This window comes from Pelophylax lessonae (assembly GCF_965119305.1).
Source record: "Pelophylax lessonae genome assembly, chromosome: 1".
NCBI classification, from domain to species: domain Eukaryota; kingdom Metazoa; phylum Chordata; class Amphibia; order Anura; family Ranidae; genus Pelophylax; species Pelophylax lessonae.
In genome coordinates, this window is record NC_138768.1 from 881,340,358 (window position 1) to 881,362,447 (window position 22,090).

General features: G+C 47.6%; 1 protein-coding gene across 1 annotated transcript in view; it reads left to right on the forward strand.

The window, feature by feature from the left end:
* Window positions 1–15,072, forward strand: part of LOC309550627 (uncharacterized protein) — a gene marked incomplete at its 5' end in the record, with an annotated part of 206,975 nt that extends 191,903 nt beyond the window's left edge. The window contains one exon of the mRNA XM_082250965.1: window positions 14,776–15,072. Within this exon, the coding sequence (XP_082107091.1) occupies window positions 14,776–14,964 (189 nt within the window). The 3' untranslated portion in view covers window positions 14,965–15,072. The remainder of the gene's footprint in view (window positions 1–14,775) is intronic.
* Window positions 15,073–22,090: the final 7,018 nt, after the last annotated feature.

Genomic DNA, 22,090 nt, shown 5'->3' on the forward strand with positions numbered 1-22,090 from the left:
GGTGCTGCCTGTTCCATACCCCCCCTACTCCTAGCCTTTTAGGGGTACAAACAATAGTAATTGGGGCCTAGTGTGGTTGTGTACGTGTGATATACATACACTTTTTTGGGATCATATTTTCTATTCCGCTATTTAATCAAAAACCTTTGGGGATCAGTTAAATTGGGGGATAGTCTGTGTTGGTACGTGTGAGAGAGATCCACCTTTCCAAGTTGTTGGGGTTCATCTCATACTTCTGAAGGTTTGAGGGTGCTGCCTGTTCCATACCCCCCCTACTCCTAGCCTTTTAGGGGTACAAACAATAGTAATTGGGGCCTAGTGTGGTTGTGTACGTGTGATATACATACACTTTTTTGGGATCATATTTTCTATTCCGCTATTTAATCAAAAACCTTTGGGGATCAGTTAAATTGGGGGATAGTCTGTGTTGGTACGTGTGAGAGAGATCCACCTTTCCAAGTTGTTGGGGTTCATCTCATACTTCTGAAGGTTTGAGGGTGCTGCCTGTTCCATACTCCCCCTACTCCTAGCCTTTTAGGGGTACAAACAATAGTAATTGGGGCCTAGTGTGGTTGTGTACGTGTGATATACATACACTTTTTTGGGATCATATTTTCTATTCCGCTATTTAATCAAAAACCTTTGGGGATCAGTTAAATTGGGGGATAGTCTGTGTTGGTACGTGTGAGAGAGATCCACCTTTCCAAGTTGTTGGGGTTCATCTCATACTTCTGAAGGTTTGAGGGTGCTGCCTGTTCCATACTCCCCCTACTCCTAGCCTTTTAGGGGTACAAACAATAGTAATTGGGGCCTAGTGTGGTTGTGTACGTGTGATATACATACACTTTTTTGGGATCATATTTTCTATTCCGCTATTTAATCAAAAACCTTTGGGGATCAGTTAAATTGGGGGATAGTCTGTGTTGGTACGTGTGAGAGAGATCCACCTTTCCAAGTTGTTGGGGTTCATCTCATACTTCTGAAGGTTTGAGGGTGCTGCCTGTTCCATACCCCCCCTACTCCTAGCCTTTTAGGGGTACAAACAATAGTAATTGGGGCCTAGTGTGGTTGTGTACGTGTGATATACATACACTTTTTTGGGATCATATTTTCTATTCCGCTATTTAATCAAAAACCTTTGGGGATCAGTTAAATTGGGGGATAGTCTGTGTTGGTACGTGTGAGAGAGATCCACCTTTCCAAGTTGTTGGGGTTCATCTCATACTTCTGAAGGTTTGAGGGTGCTGCCTGTTCCATACCCCCCCTACTCCTAGCCTTTTAGGGGTACAAACAATAGTAATTGGGGCCTAGTGTGGTTGTGTACGTGTGATATACATACACTTTTTTGGGATCATATTTTCTATTCCGCTATTTAATCAAAAACCTTTGGGGATCAGTTAAATTGGGGGATAGTCTGTGTTGGTACGTGTGAGAGAGATCCACCTTTCCAAGTTGTTGAGGTTCATCTCATACTTCTGAAGGTTTGAGGGTGCTGCCTGTTCCATACTCCCCCTACTCCTAGCCTTTTAGGGGTACAAACAATAGTAATTGGGGCCTAGTGTGGTTGTGTACGTGTGATATACATACACTTTTTTGGGATCATATTTTCTATTCCGCTATTTAATCAAAAACCTTTGGGGATCAGTTAAATTGGGGGATAGTCTGTGTTGGTACGTGTGAGAGAGATCCACCTTTCCAAGTTGTTGGGGTTCATCTCATACTTCTGAAGGTTTGAGGGTGCTGCCTGTTCCATACCCCCCCTACTCCTAGCCTTTTAGGGGTACAAACAATAGTAATTGGGGCCTAGTGTGGTTGTGTACGTGTGATATACATACACTTTTTTGGGATCATATTTTCTATTCCGCTATTTAATCAAAAACCTTTGGGGATCAGTTAAATTGGGGGATAGTCTGTGTTGGTACGTGTGAGAGAGATCCACCTTTCCAAGTTGTTGGGGTTCATCTCATACTTCTGAAGGTTTGAGGGTGCTGCCTGTTCCATACTCCCCCTACTCCTAGCCTTTTAGGGGTACAAACAATAGTAATTGGGGCCTAGTGTGGTTGTGTACGTGTGATATACATACACTTTTTTGGGATCATATTTTCTATTCCGCTATTTAATCAAAAACCTTTGGGGATCAGTTAAATTGGGGGATAGTCTGTGTCGGTACGTGTGAGAGAGATCCACCTTTCCAAGTTGTTGGGGTTCATCTCATACTTCTGAAGGTTTGAGGGTGCTGCCTGTTCCATACCCCCCCTACTCCTCATCTAGCCTTTTAGGGGTACAAACAATAGTAATTGGGGCCTAGTGTGGTTGTGTACGTGCGAGATACATACACTTTTTTTGATCATATTTCCTATTCCGCTATTCAATAAAAACCTTTGAGGATCAATTGAATTGCGGGATAGTCTGTGTCGGTACGTGTGAGAGAGATCCACCTTTCCAAGTTGTTGGGGTTCATCTCATACTTCTGAAGGTTTGAGGGTGCTGCCTGTTCCATACCCCCCCTACTCCTCATCTAGCCTTTTAGGGGTACAAACAATAGTAATTGGGGCCTAGTGTGGTTGTGTACGTGCGAGATACATACACTTTTTTTGATCATATTTCCTATTCCGCTATTCAATAAAAACCTTTGAGGATCAATTGAATTGCGGGATAGTCTGTGTCGGTACGTGTGAGAGAGATCCACCTTTCCAAGTTGTTGGGGTTCATCTCATACTTCTGAAGGTTTGAGGGTGCTGCCTGTTCCATACCCCCCCTACTCCTCATCTAGCCTTTTAGGGGTACAAACAATAGTAATTGGGGCCTAGTGTGGTTGTGTACGTGCGAGATACATACACTTTTTTTGATCATATTTCCTATTCCGCTATTCAATAAAAACCTTTGAGGATCAATTGAATTGCGGGATAGTCTGTGTCGGTACGTGTGAGAGAGATCCACCTTTCCAAGTTGTTGGGGTTCATCTCATACTTCTGAAGGTTTGAGGGTGCTGCCTGTTCCATACCCCCCCTACTCCTCATCTAGCCTTTTAGGGGTACAAACAATAGTAATTGGGGCCTAGTGTGGTTGTGTACGTGCGAGATACATACACTTTTTTTGATCATATTTCCTATTCCGCTATTCAATAAAAACCTTTGAGGATCAATTGAATTGCGGGATAGTCTGTGTCGGTACGTGTGAGAGAGATCCACCTTTCCAAGTTGTTGGGGTTCATCTCATACTTCTGAAGGTTTGAGGGTGCTGCCTGTTCCATACCCCCCCTACTCCTCATCTAGCCTTTTAGGGGTACAAACAATAGTAATTGGGGCCTAGTGTGGTTGTGTACGTGCGAGATACATACACTTTTTTTGATCATATTTCCTATTCCGCTATTCAATAAAAACCTTTGAGGATCAATTGAATTGCGGGATAGTCTGTGTCGGTACGTGTGAGAGAGATCCACCTTTCCAAGTTGTTGGGGTTCATCTCATACTTCTGAAGGTTTGAGGGTGCTGCCTGTTCCATACCCCCCCTACTCCTCATCTAGCCTTTTAGGGGTACAAACAATAGTAATTGGGGCCTAGTGTGGTTGTGTACGTGCGAGATACATACACTTTTTTTGATCATATTTCCTATTCCGCTATTCAATAAAAACCTTTGAGGATCAATTGAATTGCGGGATAGTCTGTGTCGGTACGTGTGAGAGAGATCCACCTTTCCAAGTTGTTGGGGTTCATCTCATACTTCTGAAGGTTTGAGGGTGCTGCCTGTTCCATACCCCCCCTACTCCTCATCTAGCCTTTTAGGGGTACAAACAATAGTAATTGGGGCCTAGTGTGGTTGTGTACGTGCGAGATACATACACTTTTTTTGATCATATTTCCTATTCCGCTATTCAATAAAAACCTTTGAGGATCAATTGAATTGCGGGATAGTCTGTGTCGGTACGTGTGAGAGAGATCCACCTTTCCAAGTTGTTGGGGTTCATCTCATACTTCTGAAGGTTTGAGGGTGCTGCCTGTTCCATACCCCCCCTACTCCTCATCTAGCCTTTTAGGGGTACAAACAATAGTAATTGGGGCCTAGTGTGGTTGTGTACGTGCGAGATACATACACTTTTTTTGATCATATTTCCTATTCCGCTATTCAATAAAAACCTTTGAGGATCAATTGAATTGCGGGATAGTCTGTGTCGGTACGTGTGAGAGAGATCCACCTTTCCAAGTTGTTGGGGTTCATCTCATACTTCTGAAGGTTTGAGGGTGCTGCCTGTTCCATACTCCCCCTACTCCTAGCCTTTTAGGGGTACAAACAATAGTAATTGGGGCCTAGTGTGGTTGTGTACGTGTGATATACATACACTTTTTTTGGATCATATTTTCTATTCCGCTATTCAATAAAAACCTTTCTAGGGCAAGATCTTAAATTACAGAAATATGAGGAGACCGTCAAATAAGGGCCGTGGCCTGGGTCGTGGTGCTGCTGGTAGAGCTCCTGTTGCAAGGAGAGGACATGGTCGATCTGTGCCAGCTACACGCACAAGTGAAACACCTTCCTCAAGTGTGAGTAGGCGACAGAACCTGCATCAGTATTTGGTAGGGCATCAAACGCCCCTAGAAGTGATGAGGCCAGAACAAGTTGAGGCGATAGTAGATTGGTTTGCTGCTGACAGTGCCTCCAGTTCCTTCACATTGTCTCCCACCCAGTCTACTGCAGAAAGGTCAGAGTTGGCACCTGCAGCCAATGTCCAACCGTCTTTCACCTCACCCCCTTGCAAATCAGGCCAGCAGTCTGAGCCCCAAGCCATACAGCAGTCTCTTATTCTTTTTGAGGACTCTGTCAGCAGGGTTTCCCAGGGCCATCCACCTAGCCCTGCCCCAGAAGTGGAAGAGATTGAGTGCAGCGATGCCCAACCACTTATTTCTCAAGATGAGTACATGCAAGGATCATCGCAGCACGTCTCCGATGATGACGAAACGCAGGTGCCAACTGCTGCGGCGTTCAGCATTGTGGAGACCGACAAGGAGGGCAGGGGTGAAGACTGGGTGGAAGATGATGTGGAGGACGATGAGGTCCTCGACCCCACATGGAATGAACGTCATGCAGGTGAACTGAGTAGTTTGGAGGAAGAGGCGGTGGTCGCACAGAGCCACCAGCACAGCAGAAGAGGGAGCAGGGTGCAGAAGCGGAGCGGCCGTGCCCTAGACACTACGCCCGCTACTGCCCAACGCAGCAAGGGAACGAGCGCACCAAAGTCAGCTCAAAGGAGTTCTCTAGCGTGGAAGTTCTTTAGAAAATGTGCTGATGACAGGACACGAGTGGTTTGCACCCTGTGCAATCAGAGCTTGAAGCGAGGCATGAACCTTCTCAACCTGAGCACAACCTGCATGATCAGGCATCTAAGTGCAAAGCACGAGCTGCAGTGGAGTACACACCTTCAAAACCAAGAAACGTCTCTGGCTCATCCTGCTTCCTCTTCTGCTGCAGTCTCGGCCGCTCCAGCCACATCTGTAGTGATACCGGCACCTGCCACCCCGCAAACAGACGATCTGTCAGCAACACCACCACCTGGGTCACCAACAACCATCTCCACAATGTCCCGTGGAAGCGTTCAGCTTTCCATCTCCCAAACACTTGAGAGGAAGAGGAAGTACCCCCCTACCCACCCGCGATCCCTGGCCCTGAATGCCAGCATTTCAAAATTATTGGCCTTTGAAATGCTGTCATTCCGTCTGGTGGAGACGCACAGTTTTAAAAACCTTATGTCGGTGGCTGTCCCACAGTACGTCGTGCCCAGCCGCCACTACTTTTCCAGGCAAGCCATCCCTTCCCTGCACAACCAAGTGGGGGAAAAAATCAGGTGTGCACTGCGCAACGCCATCTGTGCCAAGGTCCACCTAACTACGGATACGTGGACCAGTAAGCACGGTCAGGGGCGTTATATCTCCCTAACGGCACACTGGGTAAATGCAGTGGCGGATGGGCCTGAGGCGGATAGCAATTTGGCGCATGTCCTTCCACCACCGAGGATTGCAGGGCGCTTCAGTTTGCCTCCTGTTCCTAACTCCTCCTACTCCGCTTCCTCATCCTCTACCGCCTCCTCATCCGGACAGCGTAACACCTTCACCACCAACTTCAGCACGGCCAGGGGTAAACGACAGCAGGCAGTTTTACAACTTGCCTGTTTGGGGGACAAACCACACACCGCGCAGGAGTTGTGGAGGAGCATGGAACAGCAGACAAATGAGTGGTTGCTGCCAGCGAGCCTCAAGCCCGGCCTGGTGGTGTGCGATAACGGGCGAAATCTCATAGCAGCTCTGGGCCTAGCCGGTTTGACGCACATCCCTTGCCTGGCGCATGTGCTGAATTTGGTGGTGCAGAGGTTCCTTAAAAACTACCCCGATATGTCAGAGCTGCTGCAGAAAGTGCGGGCCGTTTGTGCGCACTTTCGGCGTTCTCACCCTGCTGCTGCTCGCCTGGCAGCGCTGCAGCGTAACTTCGGCCTTCCCGCTCACCGCCTCATATGTGACGTGCCCACAAGGTGGAACTCCACCTTGCACATGCTGGAAAGACTGTGCGAGCAGCAGCAGGCCATAGTGGAGTTTCAGCTGCAGCACGCACGCGTGAGTCGCTCTGCGGAACAGCACCACTTCACCACCAATAACTGGGCCTCCATGCGAGACCTGTGTGCCTTGTTGCGCTGTTTTGAGTACTCCACCAACATGGCCAGTGGCAATGACGCCGTTCTCAGCTTAACTATCCCACTTCTATGCCTCCTTGAAAAAACAATTCGGGCGATGATGGAAGAGGATGTGGCACAGGATGAGGAGGAGGAGGAGGATGAAGAGGTAACATTTCCAAGGCTTTCAGGGCAGTCATTCGCAAGGGGCTCCGAGGGTGGGTTCCTGCACACGCAAACGCCAGGGACGCAATTGTCCAGCAGGGGCACAGTTCTGGAGGATGAGGAGGATGAGGAGGAGGAGGAGCTGGAGGAGGAGATGGAACCATGTTCACAGCAGGGTGGCACCCAGGCCAGCTCATGGCCATCACTGGTGCGTGGCTGGGGGGATACAGAGGACACGGACCATACACCTCCCACAGAGGACAGCCTTTCGTTGCCTCTGGGCAGCCTGGCACACATGAGCGATTACATGCTGCAGTGTCTCCACAACGACCGCCGAGTTGCCCACATTCTAACTTGTGCTGATTACTGGGTGGCCACGCTGCTGGATCCCCGTTACAAGGACAACGTACCGTCCTTAATTCACTCACTGGAGCGCGATCGCAAGATGCGCGAGTACAAGCGCACGCTGGTAGACGCCATGCTGCTGGCATTCCCATCTGACAGCGGGGCCACAGTGGAAGCACAAGGCAGAGGAGGAGGAGGAGGAGGTCGCCAACGCAACCAGGGCACCGCCAGCACCTCAGAAGGCAGGGTTAGCATGGCCGAAATGTGGAAAAGCTTTGTCAGCACGCCACAACAAACAGCAGCACCAGCAGCTCAGATGGAACGTCTTAGCAGGAGGCAGCATTTTACCAACATGGTGGAGCAGTATGTGTGCACACGCCTACATGTAGTGAATGACGGGTCTGCCCCCTTCAACTTCTGGGTCTCCAAATTGGGCACATGGCCTGAGCTTGCCCTTTACGCCTTGGAGGTGCTGGCGTGCCCTGCAGCCAGTGTATTATCTGAACGGGTATTTAGCACGGCTGGGGGCGTTATAACAGACAAGCGCAGCCGCCTGTCCAGAGACAATGTGGACAAGCTCACGTTCATTAAAATGAACCAGGCATGGATCCCAGGGGACTTTTCCGTACCTTGTGCAGAATAGCAATGGATACCGACCTTACCCACCCATTGTTCCATTTTTGCTCTTTCTCACTCTTTTGGGGTGTACCCTCATTTAAAATTTGTGAAAAGAAGCAGTGTTGGCTACCTCGTCCTCCTCCTCAGGGCCAGATTAATGTAGGGGCTATTGGAGCTGCAGCTCCAGGCCCCTACCTTTTATATAGGCCCCGGGTTGGCCATATTCACTGTTACCGCTCTTCTGTCACTTGTAAACACAGAAGTCTGGCTTCTATGCTCGCTTCCCCAGGCAGCACCCTCAGAACCTCCCCACACAGCGTGAAGGCCGGACAAGGAGGGACAGTTGGCGATGCATGGATGTGTTTATGGGCTTCAGAGACAGCATCCCATGTTGAATTAGGCATGCATGGCTGCACCCTTCCTCCTCTGGGTGCATGGCAAGGCACGGCCCTAAGGCCCTTCAAAATCCTCAGCACCAAGCCCATGATGCTGTTAATCCGGCCCTGGTCCTCCTCCACCGCCGCTTCCACCTACACCGCCCATAGGTGTGCGCAGCCTATTGCATTAAGGTGTGCACCCCAAAGTTGAAATACACATGCATGTGTTTGCCAGCAGGGAGAGTAATGTATCGGGGCCATGTACCTGTAGGCAAGGAGAAATAGAGCAGAGCAGGTCCCAGGGAGATCTTTCCCATCTCCTCACTGGCAATGCTATGTGCCCTAGGTGATTAGGGTGTGCCCAGGCACACCCAGCACACCCTGTGCGCACGCCTATGTCACCGCCACATCCACCACCACCTCAACCTCCCTCCTACTCCATATGGGCCTCGTCCTTCAGAGATGAAGAAGAACATTGTTTTATTTTTCTGGTTTTTTTTGTTGTTTTAAGTTATTTCCCTATCCACATTTGTTTGCAGAGCACTTGCCATGCTCTTAATTACGTTTTGCTGCCATTTGCAGCACTCTAGCCCTTTCCTTTGGTGTTTTAGAGCCATTTTAGTGCCTTAAAGTTCGGGTCCCCATTGACTTCAATGGGGTTCGGTGTCCGGGAAAAGTTCGGTAAAAGTCCGGGACACGGACCCGGACTTTTTTTTAAAGTTCGGCCGAACCCGTCGAACACGGACATCTAGGTGTCCGCTCAACCCTAATTTTGTCCCATTCCTCTTTGCAGATCCTCTCCAAGTCTTAAAGGTTTTGAAGCTGATGTTTGGTAACTCAAACTTTCAGCTCCCTCCACATATTTTCTGTGGGACTACGGTCTTAAGACTATGACACTCCAGAACCTTAATGTGCTTCTTCTTAAGCCACTCCTTTGTTGCCTTGGCCATGTGTTTTGGGTCATTGTCATGCTGGAATACGCATCCATGACTCATTTTCAATGCCCTGGCTGAGGGAAGGAGGTTCTCACCCAAGATTTGATGGTACATGGCCCCGTCCTTCGTCCCTTTGATGCAGAGAAGTTGTCCTGTCCACTTAGCAGGAAAACACCCCTAAAGAATAATGTTTCCGCCTCCATGTTAGACGGTGGGGGATGGTGTTCTTGGGGTCATAGGCAGCATTCCTCCTCCAAACACGGCGAGTTGAGTTGATGCCAAAGAGCTTGATTTTGGTCTCATCTGACCACAACACTTTAACCCAGTTCTCCTCTGAATCATTCAGATGTTCATTAGCAAACTTCAGACGGGCTGTACATGTGCTTTCTTCAGCAAGGGGCTGCAGTATTTCAGTCCTTCACAGCGTAGTGTGTCACCAATGGTTTTCATGGTGACTATGGTCCCAGCTGCTTTGAGATCATTGACAAGATTCTCCCGTGTAGTTCTGGGCTGATTCCTCACCGTTCTCATGATCATTGAAACTCCATGAGGTGAGATCTTCCATGGAGCCTCAGACTGAGGGAGACTGACAGTTATTTTGTGTTTCTTCTATTTGTGAATAATCACACCAACTGTTGTCACCCTCTCATCAAGCTGCTTGGCGATGGTCTTGTAGCCCATTCCAGCCTTGTGTAGGTCTACAATCTTGTCCCTGACATCCTTGGACAGCTCTTTGGTCTTGGCCATGGTGGAGAGATTGTAATCCGATTGATTGATTGCTTCTGTGGACAGGTGTCTTTTATACAGGTAACAAGCTGAGATTAGGAGCACTCCCTTTAAGAGAGTCCTCCTAATCTCAGCTTGTTACCTGTATAGAAGACACCTGGGAGCCAGAAATCTTGCTGATTGATAGGGGATCAAATACTTATTTCTCTCATTAAAATGCCAATTAAGTTATAACTTTTTTAAATGCGTTTTTCTGGATATTTTTGTTGGTATTCTGTCTCTCACTGGTAAAATAAAAGGACCATTATAAAAATTATAGACTGAGCATTTCTTTGTCAGTGGGAAAACGTGCAAAATCACTGTATTCTAAAGCAGGCCAAACATTATTCATTAAAAAAAAAAAAAGACCCCATTGCTCCCATCCACACACTCGATGTAGATAAGGGAATCCCTCCTGCTGAGTCATTGTATTCTGACAGAAGGGAGACTTCTCCGCCATAAGAATACACAGATCAGCTGTGATGGTTATAGGCACTGATTATTCAGAAGGAACCTGACAGGCTGGCTGTACAGAAGTTGGTGGATGGATCGATTTCTGTACAACCAGACTGCCCATACATGGATGGAAATTCTTCTGGTCCCTGCTGAACTGGCCAAATTTCGATCCATGTATGGCCACCTTATGATCAGCCCAATCTGTGAGCTCAGATCTGGTGGATCAGTTTACTTTTTTGTGCTTTTCATTGCTGTCAAACAAATCACTGCAGGTGATGCCGGGGGAGAAGATGGGATTCATCAGTGACAATGATCTGAGAAACAATGAACTTGTATGCAACAGACCGTCCCACATCTACCAGGAGATACCGGTTACTCAAGAGGTGAGATTTAACTTCCGATCACATCACCATGGAATGAAGAGTGATTTGCATAATTTATTAAAACGTATCTCTGCAGGGATATACAGGATGTTCCTCTGATATATGGCTGATGTATGAGGATGGATGGGAAGGCCCAGTCCCTGCCAGTGATGTCCTTCATTCAAATATGACATGTTCTTTTGAAGCACAGTTACTTGGACCAGATCCTTCAGGACGGTCCTGGGATTTTGCCCAGTAGTGTCTGTGTTCCACAGGCTGTAATGCTGGATCCAGGAGATCTCACACTTTGCAGAATAGTAGAGGGGTGCTAAGTGATGGAATGCTCTCTGTTCCAGTACCCAGGATTAAAGGTGGAATTCTCTCCTGCCCTACCTTTACAGTATAGTTCTGCTCAACTGCAGATGCAGAGAAGCAATTTTGCTTCAGGTATGGTTAGGATTCATGTCAGGACCTAGTTCACCTGCTGGTGGCACTGTTGTATTCAAAGACAAAGGGAGCAGTTTCGGTGGCCACCAGCAGGTGTCTCCTAGCAGCCAGCTTATCCTAGTATTTAGGCTCCACCTGATACTGGCTACTGGGAAGGTATTTAATCCCTCCCTCAATGAAGATCAGTGCTTCAGTGTTCTAACTGTAAGCTGTGTCCCTGCCTGATCCTGTGCCTTGTATCCTCTGACCTGCTTCCAGTACCCTGTACCTTGTACCCAGTATCTAGAACCCTGAATCCCCCCATTGAGTATCCTACTCAGCTCCCCTTGTTTCCTGTCCCAGGCCTGATCCTGCCCTATTCATGTGAGCTCTCTCCATTTTGTACATAGAGTTTGTTGTTCTTGATTTGCTGCAGGATCACGTTTATTTTTCACTTTTACATTGTATATGGTTTGTAGGTGTTAGAAGGATGTCATTTATTCATTTATTACACAGCTATTAGTCATTTATTATTACATTTTATTTAACAACTTTTGTTGTTAGATTTCCTTTAGATTTACCTTCAACTATGTAGTGCAGGGGCCTGCCTGACTGCATACACATTGAAAGTGTTTAGGTTTGACCTCATATTATATGGTTTTGGTAAATCTGAAGGAAAAAATCTAAAGAAAATTGGATAGTCTATATCCAGCTTTAGGCCCCATGCACACGGGTACGTCAAAGTTAGTTCTGACGCCGGAAAAAGCAACTGTAAAAACGAGCTTTCAGTAGCTTTTTCCATTGGCGTTATTGCACGTTTTGCCACGTTGCTTTTAGCAGCGTTTTTTTTTTCTTCCATTCAAAATCAATGGTTCCCTATGGAAGCCTATTGATTTGAATGGAGGTCGCACCGCAACACCGCAAGTCGGAACTGACTTGCGGGGCAACTTGCGCTGTGGGAATCTTGAGGGGGAACTCCACGCCAAAATGGGAAAAAAACGGCGTGGGGGTCCCTCCCCAAGGTTCCAAACCAGGCCCTTTGGGTCTGGTATGGAATTTGAGGGTAGCCCCATGCCGAAAAAACGGCGTGGGGTCCCCCCCAAAATCCATACCAGACCCTTATCTGAGCATGCAGCCTGGCAGGCCAGGAAAGGGGAGGGGACGAGCGAGCGGCCCCACCCCCCCTGGACCACACCAGGCCACATGCCCTCAACATGGGGGGGTGTTGGTGCTTTGGGGCAGAGGGAGCTCTGCACCCCCCACCTCAAAGCACCTTGCCCCCATGTTGATGAGGACAAGGGCCTCATCCCCACAACCCTGGCCGGTGGTTGTGGGGGTCTGCGGGCAGGGGGCTCATCGGAATCTGGAAGCCCCCTTTAACAAGGGGGCCCCCAGATCCCGGACCCCCTCCCTATGTGAATGGGTATGGGGTACACTGTACCCCTACTCATTCACCACATAAAAGGCAGTGTATGGAAATAACGACAGGAGACGTTTTGGAAAGTTTATTAAAAATCTTCATCCGGCTCTTCTTGTCTTCTCCTCTCCGGGGTCTTCTCCTCTCCGGGGTCTTCTGCTGTCCGCTCTTCTTGTCTTTTCCTCTCCGGGGTCTTCTGCTCTTTTGCTGTCCGCTCTTCTTGTGTTCTTCTCTCCGTGGTCTTCTGTTCTTTTGCTGTCCCCTCTTCTGCTGTCCTCTCTTCTTTTCTTCTCCTCTCCAGTCTTCTGCAATTTTGCTGTCGGCTGTCGGCTCTTCTTCCTCCGGTCCTCCTCCGACGACGTCTCCGGTGATCATGCCGGTCTCCGGTCTCTGCAGCTTATTATATAGCCATTAGGGGCGTGGCCCCCGATGATGTCATCGGGAGGCCCCGCCCCCTCCTGTCACAGATGACGTCTTCTGTGACTTGAGGGGGCGGGGCCTCCCGGTGACGTCATCGGGGTCACGCCCCTAATGGCTATATAATAAGCTGCAGAGACCGGAGACCGGCATAATCGCCAGAGACGTCGTCGGAGGAGGACCGGAGGAAGAAGAGCCGACAGCCGACAGCAAAAGAGCAGAAGACCGAAGAGGAGAAGAAAAGAAGAGAGGACAGCAGAAGAGGGGACAGCAAAAGAGCAGAAGACCCCGGAGAGAAGAACACAAGAAGAGCGGACAGCAAAAGAGCAGAAGACCCCGGAGAGGAAAAGACAAGAAGAGCGGACAGCAGAAGACCCCGGAGAGGAGAAGACCCACGGAGAGGAGAAGACAAGAAGAGTCGGATGAAGATTTTTAATAAACTTTCCAAAAGGTCTCCTGTCGTTATTTCCATACACTGTCTTTTATGTGGTGAATGAGTAGGGGTACAGTGTACCCCATACCCATTCACATAGGGAGGGGGTCCGGGATCTGGGGGGCCCCCTTGTTAAAGGGGCTTCCAGATTCCGATGAGCCCCCTGCCCGCAGACCCCCACAACCACCGGCCAGGGTTGTGGGGATGAGGCCCTTGTCCTCATCAACATGGGGACAAGGTGCTTTGAGGTGGGGGGTGCAGCTCCCCCTGCCCCAAAGCACCAACACCCCCCCCATGTTGAGGGCATGTGGCCTGGTGTGGTCCAGGGGGGGTGGGGCTGCTCACTCTTCCCCTCCCCTTTCCTGGCCTGCCGCGCTGCATGCTCGGATAAGGGTCTGGTATGGATTTTAGGGGGGACCCCACGCCGTTTTTTCGGCATGGGGCTACCCTCGAATTCCATACCAGACCCGAAGGGCCTGGTTTGGAACCTTGGGGGGGACCCCCACGCCGTTTTTTTCCCATTTTGGCGTGGAGTTCCCCCTCAAGATTCCCACAGCGCAAGTCGCCCCGCAAGTCGGATCAACCTCCATTCAAATCAATAGGCTTCCATAGGGAACCATTGATTTTGAATGGAAGAAAAAAAACGTATAACGTGGCTTAACGCACGTTAAACAACGTTATAGCAAAGTTATTCAGCTTTTAGCAGCGTCAGGCAATTTTAACGCTCTAACGCTGGTCCTCAGAACGCGCAGGTCGTGGGTTCTTGTTGCAGCTTAAAAACGCCTAGGCCACTTACAGCTCAAAAACGTCTGAGTGTGCATGAGGCCATAGAATAACATGGAGGGGCGTTTTTAGGCTGCAAAAAGAAAACGCCTGACGCTGCTTACAGCGGCGTTAAAAACGCCCCGTGTGCATGGGGCCTTAGTCTGGTTCCTGATTCCTTGAGGTGTAGCCCACTAATCTGGTCATTCCTACTGTATATACCTGTATTTGGTATCCCTTACAGGTATGTAACAAATAAAAAACAATGGTCATTCTTCTTCCCAATGACACCAACAACAGGTCCTATTTTATCCTAATGACGCCAACCATGAGGCTTATTACAGTAAATCCCACTGATACCGAATATGGCATTTATTTTACTCTCACCGACACCAATGATGGAGATTTATTTTATTTCAATGACACCAATGATGGAGATTTATTTTATTTCAATGACACCAATGATGGGATTTATTTTATCACACGGAAGCCAACGATGGGTCTTATTTTACTCCTACTGACACCAACAATGAGACTTATTTTATTCCACTTACACCTTCAATGGGGCTTGTTTTATCCCACTGACACCTATGACAGAGAAATAAACCAGGTGACGCGTACTGTAATTTTTCCTTTTAGGAATCGGCTGATGTCCTCCAAAATCCTCTGTACATTTCTTCTGGACACCCTTCTCAGGAGCAGCAGTCGGGGTCCCAGGGTGAGCATCCAGCAGAAGGACAATACAGCCTCCTCCAACTCCCAACCCAACCCAACTCCAACCCCCAGACCATAAGTGATCCACAATGTGGAGAGACTCAGAAGATATGATCATTATTTGGAATACATTTCAATGTTGTGTAATTATAACATGTATCGCTAAAGCTTCCACTGATTGTAGCAGAATATTATCTCCCAGGTCTGTCGTTCTTTTCTTTGCCCACACTTTTCCTTTTTTTTTGATAATATGTGTATTTAAAGTTTATACAATTGTGTTAAAAATATAAAACAGCAGTGTAACAATGACTGGCTGGCAATGGATTCCATTTTATTGGCACCTTCAGTGACTGTGGTCCTCATACTTCCTGCCAGACCCTCTTCAATCAGTGGTGATGTGATCCTGAGGCTGATAGAGCTACTGAACAGGTGAACAGGTAGGGGAGACCAGTACATTTCCAGCGGCCCCTTCGTGGGTTAGCGCTACACACACTTCCTGTCCTAGGGTGACAAGGCTGACTCATTGCACTATATCTATGGAGGAACTGCATTGTCTCCCTAGGCTGCTCTCCTGATTTCTACTCCAGACCTGACTTCGTCCTCTTCATCTCCATTACATGCGAGGGGGAGTTGTACCTTGCAGAAGATAGCTGGGAAGTCTGAGAATGTTCTCAGGCAGAGGCTTAACTAGAACCTTCAGGGCTCCAAAGCAAGAAACCATGAAGGGCCCCCCTGACCCCTTGCTGGGGCCCTTGCTTCTGAGCCCAGGTCCTTCCCACTGATCCCAGGGCCCTTTTCTCCCTTTGGGGGGCCCTTTATTACAGTCCCACAGTGGGACCCTTTCACATGTTATGCAGGGGGCCCCCTTCCTGCCATCTTGGGGCCCCCACAGTGGAAGAACGCCGGGCATTCTTTCTCAATTTTTTAGGAGATCTTTCCGGGGGCTTTGGTGAGATATTATGGGTCTAAACAGATCTCTGATCTTTCACCTTTGAGACAGAGAAAAGAGATTGAGGCACCGCTCTCCTGCACTTAGAGGTGGACCTCTCGATGGTAGCACTCTTAAGCCTCGTACACACGCAACGATTGTTGGCCGACCGATCGGCCGTCTTTTGTCCAGTGTTGTTGTGTTGGTTGAAATGTGCTCTAGACTGCACACGAATTTTATCGGCCAACAAAAACCAACTTCAGAAGTGATGTCATGTGATGGTTTACTTTTCGTGTGTTTTTTCTTCTCTGAGCATGCCCAGTCTTGCTCATCACATTTTTGTCTGCCGAAATCTGTACTGACTGAAGAACAATCGGCCGTTCTGTTGACGGCCAACAAAAATTTTATAGCATGCACACCAGATTTTGTTCGGCCGAAAAGTCGCAGTCGGTTGTCGGAAGCATCATACTAACAAGCCGACAATCGGCCGATCGGTCGTTTGCTGAAAATTCACGGCCAACAATCGTTGCGTGTGTACGAGGCATTAGGCTCTCAAATTCTTAGACTTGTCCACCCGGGATAACAACCGCCTTGCTTCCCTCTCATGACTGGGGATGTCAGGATGCACTAAAATCAAGAAATAAACAGAGGGCGTCCCGACTAGCGCATTATCCTCAATACAAACGGCTTTATTTAGTAAAAGTACAAATTCATACTCACAAACATAGGTTTAACAAAGGCACATCAACACTGGTGTTACAGCATCAAATTTATCGCATCACAGGTATGAAGTCCTTAAAACGACTGACTGACACGTTTCGAGGTCTCGACTCTTCCTCAGAGCCAGCAGTACTGTATGTCAGCCCCTATATTTATAGAATCAGACTTATTGCAAAATCTGGTTCTATAAATATTGGCTTGCTTCATAACCACGTTTCTACCTGCTTCTCTTGCTCCAGATCTGATCATCTGATACCGACGTAGCTAGTCTTCTTGACCTTCTCCTCCTATCTGACTGTATCGATCTTGGCTTTTCTCCATGACCACACTTTCACCTGCTCCTCTTGCTCCACCAGATCTGATCATCTGATACCGACGTAGCTAGTCTTGACCTTCTCCTCCTATGTATCTGACTGTATCGATCTTGGCTTTTCTCTATGACCACACTTTCACCTGCCCCTCTTGCTCCAGATCTTATCGTCTGATACCGACATAGCTAGTCTTGACCTTCTCCTCCTATCTATCTGACTGTATCGATCTTGGCTTTTCTCTATGACCACACTTTCACCTGCTCCTCTTGCTCCAGATCTGATCATCTGATACCGACGTAGCTAGTCTTGACCTTCTCCTATCTATTTGACTGTATCGATCTTGGCTTTTCTCCATGACCACACTTTCACCTGCTCCTCTTGCTCCAGATCTGATCATCTGATACCGATGTAGCTAGTCTTGACCTTTTCCTCCTATCTGACTCTATCGAGCTTGGCTTTTCTCTATGACCACACTTTCACCTACTCCTCTTGCTCCAGATCTGATCATCTGATACCGACGTAGCTAGTCTTGACCTTCTCCTCCTATCTATCTGACTGTATCGATCTTGGCTTTTCTCCATGACCACACTTTCACCTGCTCCTCTTGCTCCAGATCTGATCATCTGATACCGACATAGCTAGTCTTGACCTTCTCCTCTTATCTATCTGACTGTATCGATCTTGGCTTTTCTCTATGACCATGCTTCCACCTGCTCCTCTTGCTCCAGATCTGATCATCTGATACCGACGTAGCTAGTCTTGACCTTCTCCTCTTATCTATCTGACTGTATCTATCTTGGCTTTTCTCTATGACGACACTTTCACCTGCTCCTCTTGCTCCACCAGATCTGATCATCTAATACTGACGTAGCTAGTCTTCTTGACCTTCTCCTCCTATCTATCTGACTGTATCGATCTTGGCTTTTCTCCATGACCACACTTTCACCTGCTCCTCTTGCTCCAGATCTGATCATCTGATACCGACGTAGCTAGTCTTCCTGACCTTCTCCTCCTATCTATTTGACTGTATCGATCTTGGCTTTTCTCTATGTCCACACTTTCACCTGCTCCTCTTGCTCCAGATCTGATCATCTTATACTGACGTAGCTAGTCTTGACCTTCTCCTCCTATCTGACTGTATCGATCTTGGCTTTTCTTTATGACCACACTTTCAGCTGCTTCTCTTGCTCCAGATCTGATCATCTGATACTGACGTAGCTAGTCTTGACCTTCTCCTCCTATCTATCTGACTGTATCGATCTTGGCTTTTCTCTATGACCGCACTTTCACCTGCTCCTCTTGCTCCAGATCTGATCATCTGATACTGAAGCTGCTTGGAACCTGATTTCCCACCTGCCTGCCAGCCTGCATCTCTACTTCTTCTTCTACTTACCTGGCTACAGCTTCACTTGCTACACACTTACCTGCTCACCAGTCTGGTGATCCTGTGTTTGGCCCACACATTTGCTGCTCCACTGATCAGTCTCCTGTCTGTTATCCTCCCATGGAAGCTTATGTACCACGGACTCAATGAGTGGCTCCCATTCACAAGGAGCAGCATCCAGCAGACCAGTGAAGCACTAGTGCTACTGCTTGCCCTATCTGTTCACTCTATCAGGAGCCCTGGGCAGGAGGCAGGGCCACCATTAGAAATCATGGGACTCTGTACAGTCTACCGGATACGGCCCTCTTGAACACCCAGAGGACAATATTGAAGCAGCTCACCAAGCAAGCCATGGTGAATTATGGGTGTAGTAACAGTGGGAGGGGCTGAAAACTCAAATACAGTGTGCAGGTGTCAGGAGTTTGTACCATACAGCGTGCAGGGATCAGGCTTATATAACATACAGAGTGCAGGGATCAGTAGTATGTAATGTACAAAGTGCAGGGATCAGGAGTATGGAACATACAGAGTGCAGGTGTCAGGGGTATGTAACATTCCTAGTGCAGGGGTCAGGGGTATGTACTGTACAGCGTGCATGGATCAGGCATATGTAACTTCCAGAGTGAAAGGATCAGGAGTATGTAACATACAGAGTTCAGGAGTCAAGAGTACATTATGTAAGGTATAAAGTGCAGGGGTCAGGAGTATGTAACATATAGAGTTCAGGGGTAAGGAGTATGTAACGTATAGAGTGCAGGGGTCAAGAATATGTAACATATAGAGTGCAGGGGTCAGAAATATGTAACATATAGAGTGCAGGGGTCAGGAATATGTAACATATAGAGTGCAGGGGTCAAGAATATGTAACATATAGAGTGCAGGGGTCAGGAGTATGTAACATATAGAGAGCAGGGGTCAGGAATATGTAACATATAGAGTGCAGGGTTCAGTGGTATGTAACATATAGAATGCAGGGGTCAAGAATATGTAACATATAGAGTGCAGGGGTCAGGAGTATGTAACATATAGAGTTCAGGGGTCAGGAGTATGTAACATATAGAGTGCAGGGGTCAGGAATATGTAACATATAGAGTGCATGGATCAGGGGCATGTAACATATAGAGTACAGGGGTCAGGAGTATGTAACATTCAGAGTGCAGGGGTCAGGAATATGTAACATATAGTGTGCAGGGGTCAGGAGTATGAATCATATAGAGTGCAGGGGTTAGGAGTATGCAACATATAGAGTGCAGGGGTCAGGAGTATGTAACATATAGAGTGCAGGGGTCAGGAATATGGAACATATAGAGTGCAGGGTTTAGGAATTTGGAACATATAGTGTGCAGGGGTCAGGAGTATGTAACTTATAGAGTGCAGGGGTCAGGGGTATGTAACACATCGAGTGCAGGGGTTAGGAATATGAAATATAGAGAGTGCAGGGGTCAGGAATATGTGACATACAGCATGTAGGAGTCAGGAATATGTAATATACAGCATGCAGGTGTCAGGAGACAAGTCAGTTAATATTATTCCACATGCTCCTGATAGCAAAAGAAAATCAACCCAGGGAACTTTGCTATAATTGCTGGGATCTGCAGCCAAAAGTATTACAGGACAGCCATCAGAAATTTTTGGGCCCCTTACACAGCTTTAGGCCTGGGTCCCCCAGGGCCCATCCAATGGCTGTCCCACTGAATCTGCCCACTGGCCATCCTACCGAGTCCTTCAGTGTATCCACTTTTTTTTAACACTCTTACAACTTAATATATGAAAATGAATCCAATCCAGCAAATAGGCACCCCCATATAATCAGAAAAGTGATGGCCCAATCCAGCAAAGAGACATTCCAATCCAGAAAAGGGGAGGCCCCATATATTCTGCAATGAGATATCCCAACCCAGCAAAGAGACTTCCCAATCCAGGAATGAGACATCAAATGCAGCAAAGAGACATTCTAATCTAGCAAAGTTATCTGACAATAGACCAACATTACAGGCTGAGGACATTCACCCAGAGTCCATAGGGTTCAATATTTGGCTGGCCCACCCTTTGCAGCTATAACAGCTTCAACTCTCCTGGGAAGGCTGTCCACAAGGTTTAGGAGTGTTTGGGAATGTTTGACATTGCATACTAGCACATTATGTGACACTTACCTCCGAACAAAACCCTAGTCGTCCACGCTGGAGGCCGCATCCATCTTCACCCGTCTTCCTTCCTGTACTGCAGGCTGGAGCCGCTTGAAGTCACTCCCACCCATGCACGAGGGAGCTGCCAGTCACAGTACAGGGCTCTGAAGAAATTGCACAGGTGGCCGTTCCTTCAGAGCACAAGCGCCAATGACATTATCTTTGCATAAATACAGTAAATATCTCCTAAACGGTGCAAGTACCTATAGGTAAGCCTTATCATAGGATCACCTATAGGTACAAATGCACAAGGGGGGTTTACAACCACTTTAACCACTTCTGGACAGGGCCAATGTCTGACACATGTTGCTTACAAGTTAAAATCAGTATTTTTTGCTAGAAAATTACTTAGAACCCCCAAACATTATAACATTTTTTTTTAGCAGAGACCCTAGAGAATAAAATGGAGATCGTTGCAATACTTTATGTCACACTGTATTTGCGCAGCGGTGTTATGAACGCAATTATTTGGGGAAAAAATATTTTTTCTAAAATAAGAAAGATAATGTTACGATGAGTAAATTAATACCTAACATGTCATGCTTCAAAATTGTGCAAGCGACAAACATTGGTCTATATAGGCAACAATTTAAAAATGTCTACAGGTTACCAGTTTAGAGTTACAGAGGAGGTCTAGATACCTCACATGTGTGGTTTGAACAACGTTTACATATGTGGGTGCGACTTGCGTATGCCTTCGCTTCTGCGCGCCAGCTCGGAGGGACGGGCGCTTTACATTTTATTTTTCCTATTTATTTTACTTTTTATTTTTACACTGTCCCTTTAAAAAAAAAAAAATTGATCACTTTTATTCCTATTGCAAAGCATATAAACATCCCTTGTAATAGAAATAGGCATGACAGGTCCTCCAAGGCCATAGAGTGGAGTAGGGGACTATCTTGCCCTCACTCCACTTCCAGCCCATCACCTCCAAGGTCCAGGTCATTTTCTCTGTTACTGACGGCTCCGGTAAGTGGGGAAAATGACCAGGAAATGGCGGGTGGGGGTGGGGCATCCCTCCCGCCACCCATAAAAGTGATCCAGCATTGGCTGGAAGTGACGTATGATGTTGCTCTGGTCCTTCAAGGCCATAGAGTGGAGTGGGGACCATCTTGTCCTCACTCCACTTCCTGCCCATCACCTCTGAGGACCAGGTCGTTTTCTCTGTTACCGTTGGCTCCGGTAAGCGGGGACAATGACCAGGAAGTGGCGGGAGGGGGTGGGGCATCTCTCCCGCCGCCCATAAAAGTGATCCCGCATTGGCTGGAAGTGACGTATGACGTTGCTCCGGTCCTCCAAGGCCATAGAGTGGAGTGGGGGCCATCTTTGTTGCAGAGTGCGATCACTGGGTTCAGCGGAGTCCATTCAGATCAGACATTGTGGAGTAACAGGAACTGGCTTCTTTATTGGAACATAACCACAGATAGCAAAGATGTCACCTTCTCATTGTAATAAAGCACAGACAGGAAAAGGTAACCAACAAGTAGAGTACAGGAAATACAACACATCATAGAAAATACATAGCATATCACTGAGCATTAGTGACATCTAGTGTCCTATTTATGAACTGCAGTTTATAGGCTAAGCTTAAAGTTGTATCTCCAACAATCTTGTCCTCACTCCACTTCCTGCCCATCACCTCTGAGGACCAGGTCGTTTTCTCTGTTACCGTCGGCTCCGGTAAGCGGGGACAATGACCAGGAAGTGGCGG